Below are 26659 nucleotides of genomic sequence, written 5' to 3' on the forward strand. Positions count from 1 at the left end.
CTCTCCAGGAGGTGGTGTCAATTGAGCCCAGAAGGAGAAGCAAGCAAATGGGCACAGTGACAACAGTGGTGAGGAGGAGGAGGTGGGCCCCATGGAGAACAACTTGTCTAGAAGTGCCCCAAAACCTGGCACCAGCACAGCCCTCCTGGCTCCCATTTCTCAGTCGGACTAGGGCAGCCTTCCCCAACCTGGTGGCCTCCAGATGTTTTGGACTACAACTCCCAGCATCCCTGAGCATTGGCCATGCTTGCTGTGGCTAATGGGAGTTGAAGTCCAACACATCTGGATGGTACCAGATTGGGAAAGGACACACTAGAGTTTGATGGAGTAGATTTACATATATATTTTGTGGAATGGCGGCAGCTGATGGGAGTAGATTCAGGGGTAAAGCTTGAATACCTGATTCCTCTTTCAGATCTTGAAGCAGCTGGGCTGCTGCTGGGTCAAGCGTGGATACTTAATTCACAAAGGCCTTCTGTCAGGATAGGCTATTTCACACCCAATCTTGCATTCACCCACCTGTAGGCCTTTCTACATGAGGCTTTTATTGTGCACACATGATTGTTCACTCACCATAGTTTACGGTCCTTTACATGATGTCATCCTCTTCCAGGGCCTCTCTTGCTCTTTGCAACCACTTCCCCAGCATTTTTTTAGATCGAGGAAAGTGTGGTATTATTTAGAAATGGTGAGATGAGACTCTCGTGTATGTGCATACTTCTGCTATACTGTAGCGCTATCTAGTGGTTGTGTAATGAAACATATAGAAAAGCAGAGAAAGAAACACGTGCAAAGGAGCCAATCTTAATCCCAGAAAGAATCCAGAAGCAGAAGCCTTGGTAAAGGTGTGGGTTAAAAGCTTCATGTAGAAAAGCCCTAAAACGAAGGTAATGAGGGCATCTCTACAGCAGCCTAAAATCCCGCATTTAAAACAGGGCTTTCTGCTTCTGTTTTAAATGGAGGATCACAATGGCCTCCCTTTACACCTGCTTCCTCCCCCCCTTTTGCCCCTTATCTGAATCTTCCATATGCTTCATTACACAGCCACTAGAAGGCACTGTGGTCTAGCTCCTCTTATTGCTGGGTTTCCTCTTTTCATGAGGGAACTCAAGCAGAACTCAAGCACTGTAATTTGATAGTGCATTATCTCCAATCTTTTAAAAAATGTTACAAAGGTGTGAAAGACGCCCTGGAGTTCAATGACATCATCTAAAGGACCCACAAACTTCCGTGAGTAACCAACGTCAATAGCAGGATAAAACCTCTGTGGGAAGAAGCCCTGAGTCACAGGGGGGAGGCTTGCTTATATCTGTGACCACATTTGTGTGGCAGTCACGGAATGAGCCAGAGTTTTCCCTGTTTGCAGGGAAGCTGCAGCCAGCACGCTGGCAATTTACTGCCTAACTGCACATTTCACAGCCCATTGAGCACTCATACTCACCTTGGGATAGTAGTGATGGCATATCTCTCCCAAGTCCTTGCCTGTTACTACCCCAAGCCGGATGGCCAGCCTTTGGCAGAGCAACCCCAGGATCGTAGCCCAGAGCAGGACCCAGAGCAGCTGTGGGGGGAACAAGGACACATGGTTGCATGCTATTTGTGTGGAGGGGTGTTCTACCACAAGCCTACTCCAAAACTTTCGCTTAGCCTCAGCCTATAGTGAGGGAATCTCAGGCGGAGGCGGGCTATATGCAGCACGGCTGGGTGGCTATATAGGATGGAAAGAATGGCCCCAAAATATCATGCCGCTCTGAATCTAGAGGAGAAGGAGCAATACAGACTGCAGCGGTGCAGGCATTCTCCCATCTCCGCCCTCACTTGCATCAGTCTTGAGTGGCTCTCAGGCAGTGGTGTAGTGGTAAATTTGGAAGGGAGGCGCTCTCATCATGATGGTCCCCATAGCCACCCCCCCCCAAGGATAGTCCAAAAATGTGTTGATCCATCTCTCTCTCTCTCTCTCTCTCTCTCTGTGTGCACATTATATATGTCTTTTGTAAAGCGGATGGGTTTTCATTGCTCATTCAAGACCAAGCCACTCTAAAATACTTTGTACTGCATCAGGGATAGCTCACAACAGTATATTGTTGCTTGGGAAATCCATTTCTCCTCCCAACTACTGCGAGGATTGCAACTAAGCTCAGAGGGAACAAGGAAGCCTGAGGGAGGTGGCGGATGATGCCACTGCTCCTGTTAACCCAAGCGTTGAGAGGAGGAGGGAACTGCAGTCATCTCACTGGCCTTACTTTGTGCAGGCTGCCTGCCTTGCAGCTAAGGCTCGCCCTCCTGTACTTACCTGAAAGCCAGCAATCGCCCCACACTGTAGGTCTGACTCAATGTTTCCTGGATCCAGGTAGGCAATGCTCATGAGGAACCCAGGCCCGGTGAAAGCCCAGAGCTTCCTAAAACTGAAACCATGCTGGAGAGGAAAAGTTAGAGCAAAGTCAATGAAAAGGGGATGGGGTCATGACCACTTTACTGGACTGATTATCATCATTCCTTTTTCTTAGATTTCTTCAATGGCTTTCTCCAAAAAAGAAAAAAGAAAAAAAAGGCCCAAGGCAGCGTACAACATACACAATTTGAAACAGCTAAAACAATTATCAACTAAACCCCTCGTTGGCTAGCTCCTTATTCAGCATCAGGCCTGTTGCATTCAGCTTAGGTAATACTGAACGTCATATTTTGGAAGGTGGCTTAAAAGCCTCGTAAAACAAACAAATAAAATAGTACCTCGGCAGCTGCTCTTAGGCCACTATTCCTTAGACAGTTCAGTGACAACTGCCACGTCACCACTCCTTTCAACCCACCAGAGCATCCCTTAGAGAACTGTAACAGGTAGTGGGCTCTCCCACACTGGAGGCATTCAAGATGAGTCTGGACAGCCATCTGTTGGGGTTGCTCTGACTTGGATTCCTGCATTGAGCAGGGGGTTGGACTCGACGGTCTTGTAGGCCCCTTCCAGCCCTACTATTCTATGATTCTATGATAATAAATGCCCACCTGTTCACAGTTGAAGAATTCAATTCCCAGTGCACTTCAATGCAATTTAATGTTGTTCAGTTACTTCTCATGCACTTTGAATACCACAAGGGAGATGGCCGAGCAATATGTTAGCAAGGCATTCATACTTTTGGCTTCCAGATCACAGGATATGGCTCCTACTGGATTCCAAAGTCCCTTTCTCTCCAAATGGCTCCTGGCACCTGATCTAGGTCCTTCTACCCCACAGCTATACCTCTTCTTCTTCTTCTCAGCTTTCTGTCACCTCATTCTTCCTCAGATATTTTAAATCCTCCAGAAACCCAGCTATGGCAGTCAGGGCGGAGGGAATACACACATTCAAATAATCCTATTGTGCAAATATGTAACATCCACATGAATCATTCTGAACGCAACTTGGTGCAGGCTGCTTGGGTGCAAGATATGCCCAGTGTTTCTGTTTAGTTTCTATAAACAGGGAAGTTCTTCCAGAGCTCTGTTCATTGCCCATGAAATGGGGCTGAGTTATTATCTCCCTTTAAAGTTGGAGAGCTAGAGGCTGCGGTCCCACACCCACTTTGGGGAAGGGCTGTGGCTCAGTGGCAGAGCACCTGCCTGGCATGCAGAAGGTCCCAGGTTCAATCCCCGGCATCTCCAGGTAGGGCTGGGAAAATTTCTGCCTGAAACCCTGGAGAGCTGCTGCCGGTCATTGTCAACACTACCGGGCTGGATGGACTAAGGGTCTAAGGGTCTGTCTCAGAATAAGGCAGCTGCCTATGTTCACTTATCTGGGAGCAAGACTCGATGGTCTTGTAGGCCCCTTCCAACCCTGTTATTCTGTGATTCAACCCAGTGGGACTTGCTTCTGAGTAGACTTGCATAGGATTGCACTGTAAGGGTGCAATCCTCTACAGAGCTGGGTGCTCCCTTAAACCCCTTCCTTTCAACACCTACAACTGAACTGCAAGCAAGGCTGCAACAAGCCTTTGCCCACTATGTCTCAACAAACTTGCTTAGGAGCTGGCGGATAAAGTCCCAGAAAGCCTGTCTTGCCTTGTGCAATGGCACAGAAGGTCCGTTACAATTGCATTGCATTCAAGTGGGCTCTAAAGGTTTGTTGCAGAATCACTTCCTCAGAGGAAGTGAAATGTCTTAATGCAACCTTTCCCCCAACCGTCTGCCCTTCAGGTATTTTGGACAGACTACAGCTCCCATCAGTCCCAGCCTCTTTGGGCAATAGTCAGGTATGATGGAGGCTGTACACCAAAACACTTAGAGGGCACCGGGTTGCCCTCGAAGGGGTAACCCCTTAGGGGTAACCCCTCTTCTCCTGCCATTAGCAATATAACTCGTGCTCATCCCATTCCAGTAGCATTCTGTCCCATTCAATCCCACACAATGGAAGGAGAATTGTAGCTGTGCTGCAGGGAGATAGCCATTTACCATTTTAAAAACACACACACACATACCAGGAAGATGCATGCCCTAGCTCTTGAGTGAGAATACACTGCCTTAAGGGCACAATCCTATGCAAGTTTAGACAGAAAAAAGTCCATGCACAGGTTTCCGCTCTAAGATGACCAAATATTACAGGAAATAAAAATTAAAGTAACAGGTCACAAAAAGGTGGCCACTTTTTAAAGGGCTACTGTCAGGTTGCTGGGCCCGAGATGAGGCCTCTATACTTTCTGGAGTTGCACAGAAGGGAGAATTGCTCCTGGTATGGCTGGCCTCACATAGGAAGGTAGCAAGCTGCCTGACCCTGAGTCAGAACATTGGCCAGTCTCGCTGAGTATTGTTTAAACTGATCTGGAGCAGCTCTCCAGGGTTTCAGGCAGGAGTTTCTCCGTCTCTGTCTGGAGATGCTGAGAATTGTTCCCAGGACCTTCTGCATGCAAAGCAGGTTCTCTACCACTGAGCTATGGCCCTTTTCCTGGCCATGGTGCTGCCGTAATAGAAGAAGCCAGACCTGAAAGAACATTATCTTCTGTGGGACTTCTCAAGTTACCAGAGTCTTTTCAGGATCTGCTAAATCTCCAGACATTTCCAACAACTGCCCATCCCTCCCCCAGCTTTACAAACAAAGGTTGGTTTTTCCTAGTCATACCCACATGCATGCACTAAGATCATTTCACATTGCAAGGATAGCAGACAAAGGGATCATCCTGACATGCCCAGTCCCACAGAGCAGGTCAATGACTGACTGCCCTCTACATCCCATGGCCCTGTGTCAACCTCTTAGCCAAAGACTTACTCCTGGAACATCTGGAATGACAATCTTCTCATCCAGGTAGGTTTGATCTTGGTCTTCCTCATGATGATTTGCTTCTGATGAATTGATGGCACCATATTTAATTTTCTTTCTGCTTTCACTGCCTGTGAAGAGTCAAAGGAAAGGAGGGGCACTTTTAGAGCTGTTCTACACAAGGCGTTTTTGTGCGCTCATCATTCCCTACTCACACTTGTTTAAGGGTTCTTTAGACTATGCCATGACGCTCCAGTTTCACTTCTGTTTGTAAGCAGCACTTTCTGCAAGTTTTTTTAGAGCAGGCGAAATAGGGTATTATTTCTAATGGTGAAAGAAAGTGCGATTTCCTCTTGTGTATTTGCACTATTCCACTAAACCACAGTTCCACTAGATATTATATAGAGCAACAGCAGGAAAGGAAATGCCCCTCATGTAGTGCTCAGATCTCAATTCTGCGACGAAACCAAAAGTAGATGCAGCCGATCAACAGACTCGCGTAGAAAAGCTCTAAGTAACATGTGTGAAAGGAGGGAGGGAAACTTAAAGAGACCCTCAAAGTGGCTGAAATGATTCTGCAGTTGCTGCTACTGCAGCAGCATTTTATGTAGCAAATTTCACATGTTGGACATGCCTTGCACACATTTTGTCAGTAACTCCTGCAACAATTCTATAAGGCAAGCTAATATTAATATCCTTATATTACAGATGGTGGGTCTAAGGTCAGTATCTTACATTACTCATGACATGGGCAGAGCTGGCCCAAGACATTTGACTGCCCGAGACAAAGGAAAAAATGGCATCCTCCTCCTATTCCGTGTAGAGTGATGGCTGAGACTTGCATTAACACTGCTCCCAATGGGGCAGTGTCCTCCACCACTGAGGACAGCAAGCTAGCTCAGGGGTGCATATCCTCACTGCTCTGTCCTTCAAGGCCTCACTGCCCCTAGCATCTGCCCCCTTTCTGTGCCAAATAGTAGGTCGGCCCTGGACATGGGGATGCTTCCCAGCTAAGCCTCCGTCTTCCCTTGGTTCTGTTGAGTTATCTGCCTATAATATAGGGATACTTTACCTTATGACAGCCTTCTCCAAGTTGGTGTCCTCCAAAAATTTTGGACTTCAGCTCCTATCAGCCCAGCCAGCATGACCAATGGTCAGGAATGCTGGGAGTTGTAGTCCAAAACATTTGGAGGGCACCAGCTTGGGGAAGGCTGGGCAACTGTGACCACCCAGGAGCTGCCATCGGCTTGAGTGCTTGCCGTACCAATCCCAGATATTTCCAGTGGAGGCTGGTGGCTCTTATGTCAGTGGGGCAGTGAATCTGCTCCAGGTTTCAGTCAGAACCAGTCAGAACTCTAAAGGAGCTATCCAAGGTGTGACCTTGAAGTTTCTGAAGCTGCTCCTGGCCATAATTTTTGGGCCAGTCTTTTGGGCTAGATGCTTGGCTCATGAGCCCCTAACCCACTGGAGCAAGCTCAACAGAGGTAAAACGCTAACCTGTTTTCAGTCTGTAAAAGCAGAGGTTCACTGTCTTTCTGGGACTGGTATGCCCTATGAAGTTGTAGGCAGTGGTGTAGTGGTGCAACCCATAGAGTTGCTTTAAACAGAATGGGAAAGACTTCATTGAGGCATAATTCCTAAAATCAAAGAAGCATATAATAGGTCTGCACATACAGATATAACACTGTTTTTAAGTCAGTTCTAAACTAGAAAACACCTTTACAAATGTCACAGCGTGCTACAATCTTACCCATGCCGTGTACTGTTTCTGCACAAGTTCTTGACACTGAGCTCCTGCACAGCCCAAGTGAGAGTGCTCAGATTTAGTTTTAAAAGCCAATTATTTACTTTCGATGAGACTAACAGTCTGGAAAAACCTGTCTGGTGAGTCTTCACTGTATTTTCATCTCCCCATGTGATGAAATGTGGCTTGCCTATTCAACTACAGATATGTACCAGCAGTTTATTGCAAGCTCTAAGGTGGAAATTACTCCTGTCATGACACGGTTTGCACCTATCCTATGCTGGATCCCTGCTTAAGCCTTAAACTGTATTAAATCACTGTGGAAAGATCTCCAGCCATTCTTAGCACTCACCCAGGAAACATATTAAAATGGCTGTGTGGAGGTTTGTGTGTTAGGTTTTATGTTCCCCAGGTCAGATGAGGAATGTGGTTTTCCCGGTTGTGGGTACATTCTTATGGATCGTGTCCATGGTTAAACAAAAACAACACTGCATAATTTTCTTATGTATATGGACTTTTGAGAATGTGCAGATAGTCAGTTTTAGCATGCAAATGTGACACTGAAATCTAAATTCTCCCAGCATCTAAAAGTTATACAAGGGAATAAAGCCAGCCTGCTCACTTGAGGGAATGATATTAAAGGCAAAACTGAAGTATTTTGGCCACATAATGAGAAGACAGGATACCCTGGAGAAGATGCTGATGCTAGGGAAAGTGGAAGGCAAAAGGAAGAGGGGCCGACCAAGGGCAAGGTGGATGGATGATATTCTGGAGGTGACGGACTCGACCTTGGGGGAGCTGGGGGTGGCGATGGCCGACAGGAAGCTCTGGCATGGGCTGGTCCATGAAGTCACGAAGAGTCAGAAGCGACTGACCAAATAATCAACAACAGTTGTCACTTTATTTTCTCCTGTCTATCAGATATATAAGAATCTATATATGATTGTTGTTTTAAATCAAGCAAACTATAGACTGTCACATAGCTATTTTAGAGATTAAAAATGCATGATGTATATTTTCCTTGAGGTGCAGATAAGTCCACCAGGCATTCAGATGCTAAAGGTACAGTGCAGGAAAATGTGGAGTTTCCTATAACTGATATAAATACCAGAAATGTAATGCAAGGCATAGATTAATAGCCCTGTCTGGAAGAGCCCTTAGTTTGCTGCAAACTCTTTATCACGATTCAGTGCAGCAAATAAAAATAATGGTAGGAAGCATGGACAAATGTATGGACAAACAAACAGAATGAACTTGAAGTCTTAAGACAGGAGGGAAATTATGACTTGATAGGTATAACTGAGACTTGGTGGGATAACTCTCATGACTGAAATATAACTTGAAGGATATAACTTGTTCAAAAAGAATAGGAGGAACAGAAACGGAGGTGGGGTTGCACTGAATGTGAAAAATACATATCTCTGCACAGAAATACAGGAGGATGAGCTTGGTAGCCCCATCAAGAGCATCTGGATCAAAATAAATGGAGCAAAGAATAAAAGGAACCTGGTGGTCGGAGTCTACTACCGGCCACCCAATCAAGGAGAAGATGAGGATGAAACTTTTGAAAAGCAAATAGCCAATGTTTTAAGGAAGCATGATGTAGTAGTAATGGGGGACTTCAAGCCAGTGTGGTGTAGTGGCAAGAGTGTTGGACTGGGAGCTGGGAGATCCGAGTTCTAGTCCCCACTCGGCCATGGAAGCTCACTGGGTGACTTTGGGCCAGTCACACACTCTCAGCCCAACCCACCTCACAGGGTTGTTGTTGTGAGGATAAAATGGAGAGGAGGAGGATCATGTAAGCTGCCTTGAGTGCCTTGCAAGAGGAAAAAAGGCGGGATATAAATGGAATAATAAATAAATAATAAAAATTTCCCTGATATTTGTTGGGAAACAAATTCTGCAAAACTTGGCCCCTCCAGGAAATTCCTGACTTGTGTGGCAGATAACTTCCTCCTACAGAAAGTACAGGAAGGAACTAGAGGATCGGCTGTCCTTGACTTGATCCTAACCAACAGAGATGACTTAGTGGATAAAGTAGCAGTTACAGGAACTCTGGGGGAAAGCGACCATGCTGTACTTGAGTTCTTGGTTCTAAGGGAAGCAAAAGCCGAGTGTAGTCAAACGCGTACCCTGGATTTTAGGAAAGCTGATTTTAATAAACTCAGAACAATGATCAGTAAGATCCCATGGCAAGCAACGCTAATGAGAAAAGGAGTCCAAGATGGGTGGGAGCTTTTAAAAAAGGAAATTCTCAAGGCACAATCACAAACAATTCCAACAAGAAGAAAAGGTGGAAGACAACAGAAGAAGCCAATGTGGCTTCACAAAAAGCTTAGAGATGACCTGAAAACAAAAAAGGACATATATAGGAAGTGGAAAGAAGGCCAAGCAACAAAGGAAGAGCACAGGCAGGTAGCACAGAATTGCAGGGATGGCGTCAGGAAGGCTAAAGCTGAGAACGAGCTGAGGTTAGCAAGGGATGCGAAAAGCAACAAAAAGGCTTTCTTCAGCTACGTGCATAGTAAAAGGCAGAGGAAAAACATGGTCGTTCTGCTATTAAATAAGGATGGCAAAATGATAACAGATGACAAAGAAAAGGCAGAGGTGCTCAATTCCTACTTTGGCTCAGTCTTCTCCCCAAAGAGGGTCTATGACCTGCCCTGGCAAAGGCGAAGTACAGGCTGAAGGGGCAGGATTGCAGCTTGAGATTGATAGACATATGGTCAAGGAACACCTAATTACTTTGAATGAGTTCAAATCTCCAGGGCCAGATTAACTGCATCCTAGAGTAATAAAGGAACTGGCAGAAGAACTCTCAGAACCACTGTCTATTCTCTTTCAGAAATCATGGAGGACGGGGGAAGTGCCAGATGACTGGAGGATGGCTTTTTGTCCCTATCTTCAAAAAGGGTAAAAAGGAGGAACCTGGGAACTACAGACTTGTCAGTCTGACATCAATCCCTGGGAACAGTCTGGAGCAGATTCTAAAGCAATCCATCTGGAAGCACCTTGAAAACAATGCCGTGATTACTCGAAGCCAACATGGATTTGTCAAAAACAAGTCCTGCCAGACAAATCTGATCTCATTTTTGGATCAAGTAACCTCCCTTGTGGACTGTGGGAATGCTGTATATACCTTGTCTTCAGCAAAGCTTTTGACAAAGTGCCCCATGATATCCTGATGAGCAAACTACCTCAAAGAGGGCTAGATGAAACAACGATCCGGTGGATCCACAGTTGGCTACAGAATCGGACTCAAAGAGTGCTTATCAATGGGACCTTCTCAAACTGGGGAGAGGTAACGAGCGGGGTACCACAGGGCTCAGTCCTGGGCCCAGTGCTCTTCAACATTTGTATTAATGACTTGGAGGAGGAGGTGCAGGGAATGCTGATCAAATTTGCAGATGACACAAAAGTGGGCGGGATAGCTAATACTTTGGAAGACAGAAACAAAATTCAAAGTGATCTTGATAGACTGGAGTGCTGCGCAGAAAACAACAGAATGACATTTCATAGGGATAAATGCCAAGTTCTGCACCTAGGAAAAAGAAACCAAATGCACAGTTACAAGATGGGGGATATGTGGCTCAACAACACTACAAGTGAGAAGGATCTTGGAATTGTTGTCGATCACAAGCTGAATATGAGCCAACAATGTGATGTGGCTGCAAAAAAAGCAAATGCTCTTTTGGGCTGCATTAATAGAAGCATCACTTCCAAATCCGGGGAAGTACTAGTTCCCCTCTACTCAGCACTGGTTAGGCCTCATCTGGAGTACTGTGTCCAGTTCTGGGCACCACATTTTAAGAAGGATGCAGACAAACTGGAGAGGGTTCAGAAAAGGGCAACAAAGATGGTCAGGGGACTGGAAATAAAGCCGTATGAGGAGAGACTGAAAGAACTGGGCATGTTTAGGCTTGAGAAGAAAAGACTGAGGGGAGATATGATAGCACTCTTCAAGAACTTGAAAGGTTGTCACAGAGAGGAAGGCCAGGATCTCTTCTCCATCATCCCAGAGTGCAGGACACAGAATAATGGGCTCAAGTTACAGGAAGCCAGATTCTGGCTGAACATCAGGAAAAACATCCTGACTGTTAGAGCAATACGACAATGGAACCAATGACCTAGGGAGGTGGTGGGCTCTCCCACACTGGAGGCGTTCAAGACGAGGCTGGACAGCCATCTGTCAGGGATGCTCTGACTTGGATTCCAGGGGTTGGACTCGATGGCCTTGTAGGCCCCTTCCAACTCTACTATTCTATGATTCTATGAGTCAGAGCACTGGTCCATCTAGTCCATTATTGTTGACAAAGGAAGTTGCCTTATACTGAGTGAGATCCTTGATCCATCTAGCATAATATTGCCTTTGCTGACTCTTCAGGGTTTCAGGCAGAATTCCTTCCTTGCCCTACCTGGAGATGCTGGGGATCAAACCTAGGACCTTCTCCATGCAAAGCATGTGCTCGACCACTGAGCTATAGTGCCTATGCATGGGGAATGCAGCAGGACCTTTTCTTCCTACCCCCTCCTGTCATGCCCTGGCTCCCCCCATGTTTTCTCATGGAAGGCATGCTGGGAGAGGTAAATCTTTAGGGCTACCTCCTGCAGTGCTGATCCTGACCCTGCACTCACTCTGCAGCTACAAGAAGGGTGGAGTGGCTTCAGGCATGAAGTATGTGGAGACGAACACATACAACGTGCGGCGCCTGCTACCAATGGAGGCTGGTGGCTCCAATGTCAGTGGAGTGGTGAATCTGCTCCGGGTTTCAGTCAGAACTCTAAAGGAGGTATCCAGGGTGCTCTGCACCTTTAGAGTTCTGACTGGTTCTGACTGAAACCCAGAGCAAATTCACCACCCCACTGACATCGGAGCCACCAGCCTCCGCTGCCTGCTGCATGTCAAGTCATTTATGAATAAGCTGAAAAGCACTGGTCTCAATACAGATCCCTGTGGGATCCCACTGTTTATATCCCCCCATTAGGAGAATTGACCATGTATTTCTATTCTCTGCTTTCTGTTCTTTAGCCAGTGACTGATCCATAAGAGGACCTCTCTCGTTATTCCATGATTGCTACGCCTGCTCGGGAATCTTTGGTGAGATCAGCTGACAGTCATAAAACTGTGAGCTGGCAAAGGGCAGCGTGCTGGTTAGCATGTTGGACTTTGGCTGGGGAGACCTGAGATTGCATGGGAAAGGGAAGGAGTAGGACGCAGCATGTCCCCAAACAGCATGAGACCACCAGCTCAAGATTTTCCAGGGGTTTCTTTTCCCAGCATCTGGGAGAAAATCCATTTTCCTCCAGTTCCTGAGAACTGCAGCTAAACTCAGAGGGAACAGAGAAGTCTGAGCGGGGTGCCAGATTATGTACACATCCCTGCTACTCAAAAAGTCCTGATGCTTTAACCCTGTGAGCCCTGACTCCACTACACCACTGCCGGACAGATACCCTCCATAATGCTCTTCCCCTGCTTGGGTGAGATTAGCCCTCTTCTCAGGTTCCTGTCCTTGTGTTACAATGAATGTGCGGACTGGAGCAGAATCACACCACTGGCCCTGCCCTTGGCCTGCGTGGGGCTGCTGGCCTCCATGCATTGTGCAGAATGTAAGGGCCAGTCTGGGCGATACTTGAGTGGTCCAATCCGACCCTGATATGCCCTCCTCTGCCAGCCACAAACATAGTAATGGAGTCCAAACATATTACATGGAATAGACAATGGTAGGACAAAACCTACCATTAACAGACTCAGAGACATTGGCTGCTCCTGGGGAGGATTTTATACCAGTGCAAAGAGGCACCTTGCATTATTATGGCCAGATCATTTAGGAGACAAAACCCTGTCTCCAGGACTGGCCCAAGACATTTTGCTGCCTGAGACAAAGGACAAGATGGAACCTTCTCCCCAGTTTCATGTACAAAAGCCTGCCAGACTGGTAGTTGAGCACTAGTAAAGAGACAACATCCTTCACTGCACCTGAGAGAAGCAGGCTAGCTTAGGGGGCACAGGGCACTGCACGCCACACAAGGCATAGAGCTCTGCCCCCAACACCTTGCCACCACTTCTCCCCCCCACACACACACACATCTGCTGCCTGAGGCAGTCGCCTCACTTTGCATAATGGGTGGGCCAGCCCTGCTTATCTTCTTCAAAAAAAGTCCTCCAAATTAGCCTAAGGTCTGAATAGTAGATGGTTTGATTCCAAATGTAGACCAGCAAAACACAAATGTGCCGAACTGGTAAGGGCTATGAGGCATAACAGGATTATTGAAATCTAATCTTAGATGACCAAGGCTCAAAGTGCTGTAAGAAAATGTAGAGTTCCTACAGAAGGAATGGGTGGATTTGGGTCTTATATTTTTTATTTGTTATATGTAAATCCTATATACTATATAGGCTGTGCTATCCTCTGCACCAGGGGTGGGCAACTTGTGTCCCTCCAAATATTGCTGGACTGCAGTTCCCATCATCCCTCACCATTGGCAATGCTGGCCAGGGCTGGTGAGAGTTGCAGTTCAACAACATCTGGAGGGCCACAAGCTTAAGGTTTGCAGAAGCATGCACGCGCACACACACACACACGCCTACAGCCCACTGAAAACTGGGCATTCTCAGCCGAAGCAGAATGCTGAGTGACTGGGGTAAAGGACGGAAAACTGGGGAGGGGGAATGGAGAATGTCCTGGAAAGAGGTATGGTTAGCAAGCTGGAACCGTGAAAAGGATTGCTGCATGCTGCAACATTTTGTTGCAGGTCCCATTTGGAATAAAAAAGAGTAAGAAAAAATTCTGTGGCTTGGTGGTACCTAGGCATGAGCCGAAGTATTCAACCAATGCCCAAATAAAAAGGCTTGATTACAAAGCAGGCATTAACAGGCCTGCAAGATTTATAATTAGATTACCAGAATGAGAGAACAAAACACCCTCCTTGACATTCCATTACAGAGAAAGTAGCGGAGAAGTTAGTTGTATGTTTATCTAAGGCAGGGGTAGGCATACTGGTGTCCTTCAGATGTTTAGGAACACAATCCCTGACCATTGACGATGCTGGCTGGGGGTGATGGGAGTTGTAGTCCAAAACATCTACAGGGTACCAGGTTGCCTACTGCAGACTGAAGGGCTAGGCTCCAGGAGAGGTAACTATATTTCCTGATCTGTTTCACACTCCTCTATGACGGTGGATCCCCATAGCGTCCAAACTATTTTTACCTATATTAATAAGATGGGCAGATTACCTATTTCAGCCTTCTCCAAACCTGGAGCCCTCCAGGTGGTTTGGACTACAACTCCCAGCATTCCTGACCATTGGCCATGCTGACTGGGGCTGATGGGAGTAGAAGTCCCAAACATTTGGAGGGTGCAAGGTTAGGGAAGGCTGACCTACCAGATGGGTGGGATGTATAATGGTCCCCACCGACAAAAAGGGATATGGAAAAATATATATGAAAAAATATAGCCAAAGTAGTCTTCTAGATGTGCCCTCTAAGACTGGCAGGTGATTCCTGCTTGGCAAATTGGAAGACTGGTAGGCCAGTAACACATTTTAGTAGACGTGTAAGCATGTTTTTGGAAGGGTAAAGGTGCCGTGGAGCAGTGTTTTGCCCTGTAGCATCTGGCAGCTGAATACATTCAGAATGTGGGACAGCACAGTTGTCATAGCACTTTGTAGCATTGTGGGAGTTGTAGTCCACAGCATCTAGAGGGCACCAGTTTGCCTACCTCTGCCTTAAGAGAAACATACAATTAACTAAATTGCAGCCTTCAATTTAACAAATTGGGAGAAAGAGGCCTGAAATGATCAGTATTGGAAAACATGTCAGTTTTGTTATCTGTGAGCACTCCTTCTTAAGGGAGCATTCATAACTCATCCTGAATAAACACAGCCGTCAAACATACACTTACCATCACAAATATAGATTAGACTCACAATCCACAGAGGATGTTAGCAAAAATGAAAGTTCAGATGAATTAACCCAAAAGGCCTTTAAACATTATGTTGTTTTCACAACCACTATGGTTAGTATTGAAAAAGACAGGATTTCACCACACTTCCAAGTTATAAGGATGTCTTCACAATCTTACACTAGTCTGTTTTTTTATAGTATATTAGTTAACCTGACGTCTTCTTATAACTTTCATTATTGTTGCTGTGTTCTTTCCTAAGCGGGAAAATGGTCGCAGCAGCAGTAATAATAAGCTGTTTCATGGGCAAATGACCTAATTCAAGGGCTGGACTACAACTCCCATTACCCCCAGCCAGCATGGTAATTGGGGTGATAGCTGCTGGAGTTCAACACATCTTGAGGGCACAAGGTTGGGAAAGGCTCATATAACTCTAACATGGTAATGAATATATATTTTAAATATAACCTTCTGTAATATCAAAGTCATATTGATGCCCAAGGAAAAGAAAAAGAAATGAAAACCCGCACCAGTGAGGAGCGGTGTTAAAAGAGATCCCCGCTTTAGTTTTTATCACAGAAGAAAGGAGTAGTAGCATGAACCCTACCTGAATCCTGTGATCCCATTTAGAAGTTCTTTCTATCAAAAGTTATCTTCAGTTCAGATGCAAAACTGGATATAATAGGAGCTGGAGTGAAGCAGACTGCATGCATAGCTGAAAGAACACAGGAAAGAAACAGCCAGTGCCGGGCAAATCTTTCACAGTCTCAACGTAGTCCAGGATTTCATAAGGAAGTAAAAGAAGGAAGTGCTCCTTGCTATGGAAAGTAACAGATAACAAGATCATTCTTTTTTTGTCCTCGCTGTACAGCCTTATATATTTTTACTTCTCAAGAAATAATGTATGCACTTTCAGTTTTAGTATAAGCATATGACCTTTTGGGATGGAGTGGGGCGGGGTAGGGTACAGAACATAAGACCTCAGAGGGGCTTGGCCATATTTGGATCTAAATTATAAGGAGAGGGTATTATTGACTGATTATATTTCAGCACCACCTAATCGTTGAAGGTCTCTGAGCAGTTCACAAAACAAAACTTAAAACTATAAAATACAAAAACATAAAAGACATAATATATACAATAATAACATTTAAAATAAATTAAAAACCAAAGTAAAACAAAGTACACGTAAAAGCCAGCAGCAATGCAAAGATATAAAAATGCACATATAAAAACACACTGTGTTATAATGTGTGTGTGTGTGTGTGTGTGTGTACACACACAAATATATATACAACCGTTCTTCAATAAAAATCCCTATGGTGGTTTACATGAGAATAAAATACCAAAACCCAACAATTAAAATACAAAAAATACAAAAATGAACAATCCTAAAAAGCGGGCGGGGGATAAAAGGCAGCAAGGTCTTAAATGAGGGATTCTTAATGTGAATTTTGGTTTCCTGAGTCACAGGTATTCTCCACCTTTGCCAGGTCCATGGATGTTTGTTGTGCTGCTGCAATCAATTTCGGAGTCTCCATTTTGAAAGGTCTTTTGATTATGTGTTGTTTAACCATTTGAGGTCTAAAATGGCTCTTATATCCCCATTCCTTTTGGGAACTAAGAAGAAGATGGAGTAAACACCTATTTTAATCTTTCTTGCTAAGACTGGTTCTATAGTTTTTATCTCCAATAGGTGGTTGCTAGCCTTGATAAAGTTCTGATGCATGGAAAGCGTGCAAGGGCATGGGGAAGCTATATACTTTCCCCTCCAAAGATGGACAAATTCCAAAGAGTAATCCCTGGCTACTGTGTCTCCTACCGACTTGTCTGAGGTAGTTTGGAGTCAAGTTTCAGCAGCCCCCCCCCCCCCAGCCAAGGCACCCACTGCTGGATTAGCGTCAGGCAGGTGAGTTCTTCTTTTGTCCTTTGCTGTGCTTTGAGGCATAGGGCTTCTTCACACAGAACTTTTATCCTGCTATTGAGATTGGTTACTCACAGACGTTTGGGGGTCCTTTAGATGACATTATTAACCTCCAGGGCATCTCCCGCACTCAGGGTGAAATCCCATCGGGATAGGTGGCCACCTCCGACCTCGGAGGCGACTGCCTATCCAATGCAGGGCAGGAGACGTGCAGACGGGATTGTCCCCTCCACGCTTCAGCCACCCTGCATTTGTGGCTAGACAGCCGATTTCGGCTGTCTAGCTGCGGGAAGGCGGAGTGGGGGAAGAGCTGCCAGAACGACACATAGGATGTGCCATACCGGCATTTCCACCTTCTCCACCCTGGAACGGCTCCCAGAATGCCCTGTTTTTGCCACTCCGCACTCCTCTTCCAAGCGCAGAGCATGGGGCCATTCCAAGGTGCATGCAGGGCAGCACAGGCGGTGGGGAAGGTTGGTTCCCAGAAACTGACGTATCCTATGGCCATCTCACTGCTGACTAGTGGCCATAGGATTGCTCCCTAAATGATCTTTATTCTTTTCTTTTTTTTAAGATTGGAGATAATGAGCTATCAAATTACACCACTTGAGTTCCGCTTGAGATCCCCCATGAAAAAGGAAAACCTGCAAAAAGGAAAGGAAAATAAGAGGAGCTAGACCACAGCACCATTATGAAACATATAGAAGACATATGGAAGACTCCAGTAAGGGGGAAAAGGAGGGGAAAAGGGGGTGGGAGGAAGCCTGTGTAAGGGGAGTCTGTCCTGATCCTGAATTTAAAATGGAAGCAGAAAGCCCCGTTTTAAATGTGGGATTTTAGGCTGGTGTAGAGATGCTGCTAGTTTCAGGATGCCAATTGCATTTTAGGCTCGTCAGAAGGTCTGTAGGTGCTTTACCATTTGGTCTTGTGACCACCCTATTGGTTTGGTCTGTGCATGCCTCTTTAGAACAAAGGGGCTGCTTTGGTTTGGGTTTCTATTCTTTTTTCTTTGAAGGAAGCATCTTTTCATTTTCCTTATTATCCACCAAGACCTTGTCGAGTGGTTCCCCAAATGGTAGGGCACCTGCGAAGGTGGAAGTGGCCAGCTTAATCTGGGAGTCCCGGTCCACATCCCAGTTCTTGAGCCATATTTTATGACTCGCAACTGTACTGGCTGCCACGGCTCTGGCTCCAAACTGGATCGCATCCAAGGAAAAGTCAGCCAGCAGGGCCGTGTATATGAGATTTTCTTCAACCCGTCCTTAACGGATCTGGGGATTAAATCTGAGCCTGCCAATTCCTCTGCCCACAAGTAAGTTTCCCTAGAAAAAACGGTATTAGTCACCAATGTCCTGAAGGTGGCAGCTGATGCTTCAAACCCTCTGCATAGAGCTGTTTCTACTCATTTATCAGAAGGATCTTTAGGCCCACTCTCCCCACTGAGGAACAGGGCTGCTGAGAAGGCCACTGCTGTGACAGGGTCATCAACCACTGGGACTTTCAGCTGTTGCGTAATCTTATCTGGCAGGGAGTAAAGTTTATTACCCAATTTATGTGGTTGCTTGATTTTCCCTGGTGAGGCCCACTCTGCCTTCCAGACTTCTGAGGAGGCATCAGGGAAGGGGATCGTCAAGGGTTTGGGTGGTCCATATGGGAAGACTGTCTTAACCCCTATGGAAGTGGTGGGGGATGTAGATTCCTCTGGGTTAGGTGCATCCTCCTTAATTTGAAGAATTCTACTCGCTTTAGCTGAAAGAGAAGAAAGGGGGAGAGGGAAAATAATTTTCCAACACAGGAAAACAAAAGCAAAAGCAGGCTGTAGTCTGAGCTCTGTAGAGCTCTACCTGGAGCCACCTGCTCTGTTTGCAAGGCAGGGCCAGTCTGGGGAGATAGGACAGCTCCTCCTCCTGGAGAGATAACATTTAGATGTGGACTCTGCCTACAAGCTCCAGGAGGAGGCACCACCCTGAGGTGGAGAATGCCCTCTGTGTGACTCAGGAAAACGTGGTTCATTGTTTTATGCTGTTTTAACATGTACTGATTTCAATTTTTTATGTATACCATGCAGAAATCCATTTTGGGATGAAAGCACAGTTTATGAATGAATGAATTAAACCCACTGCCTGTAATGTATGCATACCAGCTAAACATCTAGGGCATTGTCCCTTTAAGAGAAACGGCTATGACCCAGGAGGCCAGCCCCTCTTGGATGTGGCTGGCTAGAAAAGGGAAAGAGTGTGCTGTAGGCTCCCAAGCTTCCTTTTGTGAGAAAGGAACTTGTTATATAACCTACCTCATCTATTGATTTACAGCATTTATATACAATTTCACACTTAGACAGATTCTGGAGTGGTGAATAATAAAAGATACAAAATAAGATAAAAAGAATACAACACCATGTACAAAATTATTTTGAGTTTAAAAAACAACAAGAACAACAACAACAACACAGAATTCTGATAAAACTGTGGCTGGTCAGTCAAGGAAGGCTTCCTGAAATAGAGATGTTTCCAGGAGATGCCAGAAAGAGCACAATGTTGGCACCTGTGTGACCTCCAGAGGCAAGGAGTTCCAAAGGAAGGGGGCCACCACACTGAAGGCTCTTCTATGGGTGGACTCCAATTGGGCCATAGGTCCATGTGGAACCACCAGGAGCATGCCCTCTGATGACCTCAGTGACCGGGCAGGTTGGTGAGGAAGGAAGCGCTCTCTCGGGCATCATGGTCCCAAGTTGTTTTAGGCTTTGCACACTAGTACAGATACCTTAACCTGATCTGGTAGCAAATAGGCAGCCATTGCAGTTCCCTCAGCAAAGAAGTTGCATGCTGAAAAGGGGCAGCTCCTGAGTCCCAACAACAGCCGAGCTGCTGCATTTTCCACTAGCTCCAGCTTCCGGAGCAGCCTCAAGGCTGCCCCACATAGCCTACATTGCAGTGATCCAGTCTTGAGGTTACTAGTGCCTGTTCCACTGTGGCCAAGCTATCCCTGTCCACGAGAGGCCATAATTGCCAAGCCACCATGGGCACTTGGGCCTCCAGCAACAGTGACGGATCTAGGAGTACCCTCAGACTACGAACCTGATCTTTCAAAAGGAGTGCAACTCCATCCAGAACAGGCAATAAGTCTATCTCCCAGACTCAGAAACCACTCACTCACAGGGCTTCCATCTTGCAAGGATTCAGCTTCAGTTTATTGGCCCTCATCCAGCCCATTATTGAGTCTAGGCAGGTGCAGGACTTGCACAGCCTCACCTGATTCAGATGTCATAGGGAGATGGTATCAAAAGCCGATGACAGGTCAAGCAGAATTAACAGGGTTGTACTCCCCCTGTCCCTCTCTCAATAAAGGTCATCCTTCAGGGCGACCAAGGCTGATTCCCTCCCATAACCAGGTTGAAACCCAGACTGGAATGGATCTAGATAATGAGTATCCTCCAGTATCCTCTACTAGAAATTTCTGTTCAAAAAGACTGGGACAACACCCCCCCCAAACCCCCAGGAAAATACCTGGCACTGAAAGGACAATAAATTCAGTGCCGGATGGACCTCTCTGGAGAGTGTATTCCATAACTGGGTTGCCACCACGGAGAAGGTCCTCTAGATTATTTACTGGCCCCCAGCTCTTGATTGATAGAGGTTTAAAGATGCCATTCTAAGATTGGGTGGCCACATTTTCTCCTGGCCCTACTCCTGTGCATTTAACAGCAGCCTGACACACAGAAATTAAACAAGTGAAGCTTTCCCCATAAAATACCATATCAGGAAAGTGTTACCTCCTGCAAGTTCACTGCTGTTAAACACATGGGAGCAGACCCAGTTGAAAATGTGGTGACTGTAAAGTAAATCCATCCTGGGACAATGGAGGATCTGAGAAACCAGACACTCCAACGGTGGTTCATTAGTTTTGAATAGCCTTACCCAGCCTGGCCAGCCTAGCTGGGTTAGATGGGTCTTGTAGCCCAAATCATCTGGCGGGCAGCAGGTTGAGGAAGGTTTAGAACTAGAACTATGCTGCCCTTGATTAGATCTGCACGTTTGTGTTCATGTACCTGCAAGTTTGGGTGCGATATCTCACAGACACAATTAAAGCTGCTACCCTTAATCTGGCACAGCCCCTGGGCCTCCAACAACAAATAGATCTTTATAAAGGAAAGCTTTACCAGTTATCCAGCTAAATATCCTATTAGATTACAGCCCGGTATGTCCTGAACTTGTAACAAAGCAACTGGGCTGGGCTTACTTTGGTCTGCTTTGGCATGTCCTGAACTTGTGCCAGCTTTCGTATTTCTCCACAGAAACTTAAACAACCATGTTTGAATTCCCCCCACCCCACCCACAACAAAAACATCAGCAACACACAGTCCAATACAAACTAGAGCTATGCGCTTGATAACCTGACCTGGCTATGGATTACTGAACAGCTGTGAAGGCTCCAGTAGGAAATCTTGTAGTAAATGCACAGCATCATGGCTCAGATAACCCTGCCAGCATTCCTGGCGATACAACACACCCCAGACCTGTGCAAACAAGCCTGGAACTACTGACAATGCAGAACCATGCATCATATTCTGCTGCGTACCCTGTGCTCCAGTGCCAAGAACTTGAGGCCAGCATTATAAAACCAAAGGAGTTCTGGGGGCCCTCTACTTAGTATATTTGATATATAGATTATCGGCCATGCATATGTACTCTGCATTTCCTTCCAAGTGACTCAAAGTAACCTTCCTGACAGTACGAGCTGTTCAACAGACTGCCTGAGAAAGGGGTGGACTCTCCTTTACTAGGGAATTTTAAGCAGAGGCTGGATGGCCACTTAGAAGGGATGGGGGTAGAAGCGGATTTCCTGCATCAGTGGGGGCTGGTCTATATGACCTTTGAGGTCCCCTTCAATTCTATGATCCTATGTATAACATTGGTTTATGTTGTTTTATTGTCACAACAAGAAATTAGGCTCGGAGGTCCCATGTCCAAACTTCACACTGTAGCCACTACCATACACTGGCTTCTACCTTATTGACCGACAGGCTGACCTTTGATAAAATAACATGACTTTACTATTATCCAGTGGTTCTATATGCCTTGTACATCTGTGGTGTTTCCTCAGCATTGGCTTTCAGTCACTCCTGCAGTATGATGGTGCCTATAGGAACGTGGGAAGTTCCCATGGGAAGGTCTGATCTTTTGGATCAGACCAAAGATTGATCTAGCCAGCATCCTGTACTATTTCGCACAGTGGCCAACCAGATGCCTATGAGAAGCCCACAAGCTGGCATGGTTTGGGGACAGATAGAAGATGCTGGTGATTACAGACTGATAATCCCCAGATCTGTCAAATTCATAGCCTTGATTTGAAGCAGCGCAGGAGGAATTTTTAATTCCAGAAAAAAATTATGGTTTCATCCGATATGGATTCCAGGGCATACTTAGACTGCGCCCTGTTCTGACAACCTTTGGACAAGCCTTCCCCAACCTGTTGCCCTCCAGATGCTTTGAACTACAACTCCCCCACCTCTACTCATACTGGCTGGGGATGATGGGAGCTGTAGTCCAACACATCTGGAGGGCAACGGGTTGGGGAATGCTGCTTTGGACTACGTAACTATCTCCACTTTTTAATTCTCTTTTGAAGCTAAAATGATCTCAGAATGATGAGTTGGACAGAGCGGGGTGGGTGGGTTCTGGTTCGGCCACCCCCTTCTCTCTTCCTCTCCTTGCCTCTCACTTCTTCTTTCTTCCTGCCCAGTGGGCTGCCAGAGGAGGGACAGATTGCTCTTGTTCATGAATGTTGTTATGCAAAGGCACACCTAGGAATGTGCCCTGGATCTTTCAAGGCCTAACAAGGCCTCTGCTCTTGTCAGAGGTCTACACTGATTGCTTACAGAGGGCTTTTGAAATTAGGCTAAGGGCCCACTCCTGGTGTAGAGCTAAGAGTACAACTGAATATCTGAAGTCTTGTATGGATGATAGTTACATGCACCGTACTTCTACAAGCAGTGAGAAGTTCTAGAGGAACTGCCTTGCCTGGGTTTGGTTCCTTTGGAAGGTACTAGAGGCTTATGGCGTTTTGTAATGTTTGCATTTATTTAGCAATATACATGTTGAGCATAGGTGGAGACAGAGATTAAATTCCTCAATGGACAGACAAGGTCCACTGCACCCATGTCAAATGCGCAGGGAGATAACCAGCATCCCAACATTCTGTTAGCTTACTCAGCTCTTTGAATCAGACAGAGATGAAGAGGCAAAATGCAGACTGTCCTTTACACAAAGGCATCAGGATTATCTCATCCTTTGCCAGCAAGGGGGAAGGTCTGTTCCTTTCTCTGATTGCTTCTTGATGCAGGATCATTTTGGGAATATTCTGAATAGGAAAAAGCAATCATCTAACCGTTACTGCAAGCTTTTTGCAAAGCCCTGAAGACTTATTTGTTTTCTTTATACTTCCCCTGAGTCTGTTTTATTGGGCTGTTCTTCAATTTTAGTTGCAATTGTGTTTTAGATTTTAGTACTGTCTGAGCTGAATGTTTTTATTACTGATGTTTGTTGATTTTTATTAATATTTGCTGCTTTATTATCGTATGGGATTTTATGTAAGTGCACTTGGGAGGGCTTTGCCCTTAAAGGTGGCCTAGAAATATTTTAAACAAACAACCAAGTATTTAATTCCCACAGCAACACATCCCCAGGCTATTAACACTTTTTTGTCAAGTTCAAGGGCCAATCTACACTAGCATTTTATCTCAGTATTGTAACGTTTAGCTGCACATGACATGCTCTTCAAACTGTTTCTCCCTCAATTTCCCATTTTTCCCCAAGGTACATTTTCCCAGTGATTGCATTTTCCTGCACTACCTAACAGTATTGTAACTTTTACTGGTAGGAGTGGCTTTAAAGCTATACAACATGGGTGTTGTACTCTCAGAACCACTGTAGAACTCAAACTAGCTCAAAGAGGGCTAGATGAAACAACGATCCAGTGGATCCACAGCTGGCTACAGAATCGGACTCAAAGAGTGCTTATCAATGGGACCTTCTCAAACTGGGGAGAGGTAATGAGTGGGGTACTGCAGGGCTCAGTCCTAGGCCCAGTGCTCTTCAACATTTGTATTAATGACTTGGAGGAGGAGGTGCAGGGAATGCTGATCAAATTTGCAGATGACACAAAAGTGGGCGGGATAGCTAATACTTTGGAAGACAGAAACAAAATTCAAAGTGATCTTGATAGACTGGAGTGCTGCGCAGAAAACAACAGAATGACATTTCATAGGGATAAATGCCAAGTTCTGCACCTAGGAAAAAGAAACCAAATGCACAGTTACAAGATGGGGGATATGTGGCTCAACAACACTACAAGTGAGAAGGATCTTGGAATTGTTGTCGATCACAAGCTGAATATGAGCCAACAATGTGATGTGGCTGCAAAAAAGGCAAATGCTCTTTTGCGCTGCATTAATAGAAGCATCACTTCCAAATCCCGGGAAGTACTAGTTCCCCTCTACTCAGCACTGGTTAGGCCTCATCTGGAGTACTGTGTCCAGTTCTGGGCACTACACTTTAAGAAGGATGCAGACAAACTGGGGAGGGTTTAGAGGAGGGCAACAAAGATGATCAGGGGACTGGAAATAAAGCCCTATGAAGAGAGACTGAAAGAACTGGGCATGTTTAGGCTTGAGAAGAGAAGACTGAGGGGAGATATGATAGCACTCTTCAAGTACTTGAAAGGTTGTCACAGAGAGGAAGGCCAGGATCTCTTCTCGATCATCCCAGAGTGCAGGACATGGAATAATGGGCTCAAGTTACAGGAAGCCAGATTCTGGCTGAACATCAGGAAAAACGTCCTGACTGTTAGAGCAATACGACAATGGAACCAATGACATAGGGAGGTGGTGGGCTATCCCACGCTGGAGGCGTTCAAGACGAGGCTAGACAGCCATCTGTCAGGGATGCTCTGACTTGATTCCTGCATTGAGCAGGGGGTTGGACTCGATGGCCTTGTAGGGCCCTTCCAACCCTACTATTCTATGATTCTTTCAGCCCAAAGGCCACATTCAGTTCCAGAGATGTTCTTGGGGGCTGCATTCCAGTGGTGTCCAGGGCCAAAGGCAAAAGGGGTGGGGCCAATATACCAAAAATACCAGCTTATTTAGCTTGATGTTCATACTGCCAGTAACTAAGCCTTAGGAGAGGCATTTACATCTTTTAGAATGGCAGGGGAGCGGCAGGGTGTGGTGTGGGAGGCACACGCATGAGCCAGGAAACCACAAACCATGGTCAGTTGGGAGAAAGGGAGTGTGGCCAGGGGAAGGCGTATCGCCATCTGGGAAACCCTGGAGGGCCAGATTGGGACCCCAACTGGGCCACATTTGGCTGATGGTCATGAAGCTCCCCACCCCTGACCTAGAGGGAGGATATCACTATGGGCAAAATCATCTCCCACTTCAGGGCCAGTCCAAAACATTTTGCTGCCTGAGGTGAAGGACAAGATGGTGTCTTCCCCATTTCAGAAGTTGACCAGGCTGGCAGTTGAATTTTACTTTAACACTAGTGACAGGACACCATATTCCACTGAACTTGAGGACAGAAGGCTAGTTTAGAGGAGTAGGCCAGCCTGCCTGGCACACACAACTCTGTTCTCCAACACCATGCCACCTCTCTTTGATCCCCGGCATCTGCTGCCTGAGGTGGATACCTCACTGTGCCTAATGGTTGGGACAGCCGTGTCCCATTGTCACCAATGGGAGGGAAATGAAGTACACTAGCTCCATGGCTGGTGTACTTTTTCACCCTTTCAGGGGAACAAGGGGGCTTTGGATCCAGCAGATCCAAGGCTTCCCCTAAGCCCCCCTAACATGCCCCCTTTTATTTATTTATTTATTTCATTTCATTTCTATACCGCCCAATAGCCGAAGCTCTCTGGGCGGTTCACAAAAACTAAAACCAAACAACACACAATAAAACAATTTAAAATATATAGAACATTAAAACCACAATATAACAATACAACCACAATAAAACCTAGCAGCAGTACAGGAGTTTAAAATACAGATTTAAAACAGCAAAGATAAAAATTTAGAAAGCTAAAATGCCTGGGAAAATAAAAAGGTCTTCACCTGGCGCCGAAAGGAGTACAATGTAGGCGCCAGGCGAACCTCACTAGGGAGCTCATTCCAGAGCCGGGGTGCCACAACAGAAAAAGCCCTCCTCCTAGTAGCCACCCGCCTCACTTCCTTTGGCAGGGGCTCACGGAGAAGGGCCGCTGATGATGATCTTAAGGTCCGGGCAGGCACATATGGGAGGAGGCGATCCTTCAGGTAACCTGGCCCCAAGCCGTTAAGGGCTTTGAATGTTAACACCAGCACTTTGAATCGGGCCTGGAAATGGACTGGCAGCCAGTGCAGCTGGAAAAGTACTGGCGTAATATGAGCTCGCAGGCCAGTCCCTGTTAACAATCTTGCTGCCCTATTTTGGACCAGCTGAAGTTTCCGGACCGTTTTCAAAGGCAGCCCCACGTATAACGCATTGCAGTAATCCAGACGAGAAGTTATCAGAGCATGGATAACTGTAGCTAGGCTATCTCTGTCCAGATAAGGGCGTAGTTGGTATACCAGCCTATATTCCCTACCTCTGCAGAAAAACTGCTGGTGGTACATGTATACTAGCAGATAGTTTTGCTCTTGGGGACTCCTCCAGTAGCATAAGTGCTGCCCCGCCAGCAGAGCCCCTCTCTATCAGCTGAGCGGCACTTTTGCAAAATCTGACAGACTGCCAGACGCCAACTGGTTGGGCTGCAGGACTGCAGCCTGCAAATCAACAACACAAAAAAGCTCGCCAGAAAGAAAAGAAGAAAAGAAAAATATCACCATTCTG

At 46.0% G+C, this 26659-nt stretch overlaps 1 protein-coding gene across 1 annotated transcript in view; it reads right to left on the reverse strand.

Moving 5' to 3' along the window:
* The window catches only part of SLC11A1 (solute carrier family 11 member 1), a 51242-nt gene extending 35579 nt beyond the window's left edge, over positions 1 to 15663 (reverse strand). Inside the window, exons 1-4 of the mRNA XM_084806028.1 lie at positions 15477 to 15663; positions 5234 to 5355; positions 2294 to 2416; positions 1442 to 1561 (exon numbers count right to left, since the gene is read on the reverse strand). Coding sequence (XP_084662154.1) covers positions 1442 to 1561; positions 2294 to 2416; positions 5234 to 5355; positions 15477 to 15495 — 384 coding nt within the window. The 5' untranslated portion in view covers positions 15496 to 15663. The remainder of the gene's footprint in view (positions 1 to 1441; positions 1562 to 2293; positions 2417 to 5233; positions 5356 to 15476) is intronic.
* Between the last annotated feature and the right edge of the window lie 10996 nt (positions 15664 to 26659).

The sequence above is a fragment of the Heloderma suspectum genome, chromosome 1 (genome assembly GCF_057233095.1).
Source record: "Heloderma suspectum isolate Gila_16-S chromosome 1, 16-S_ref, whole genome shotgun sequence".
NCBI classification, from domain to species: Eukaryota; Metazoa; Chordata; class Lepidosauria; order Squamata; family Helodermatidae; genus Heloderma; species Heloderma suspectum.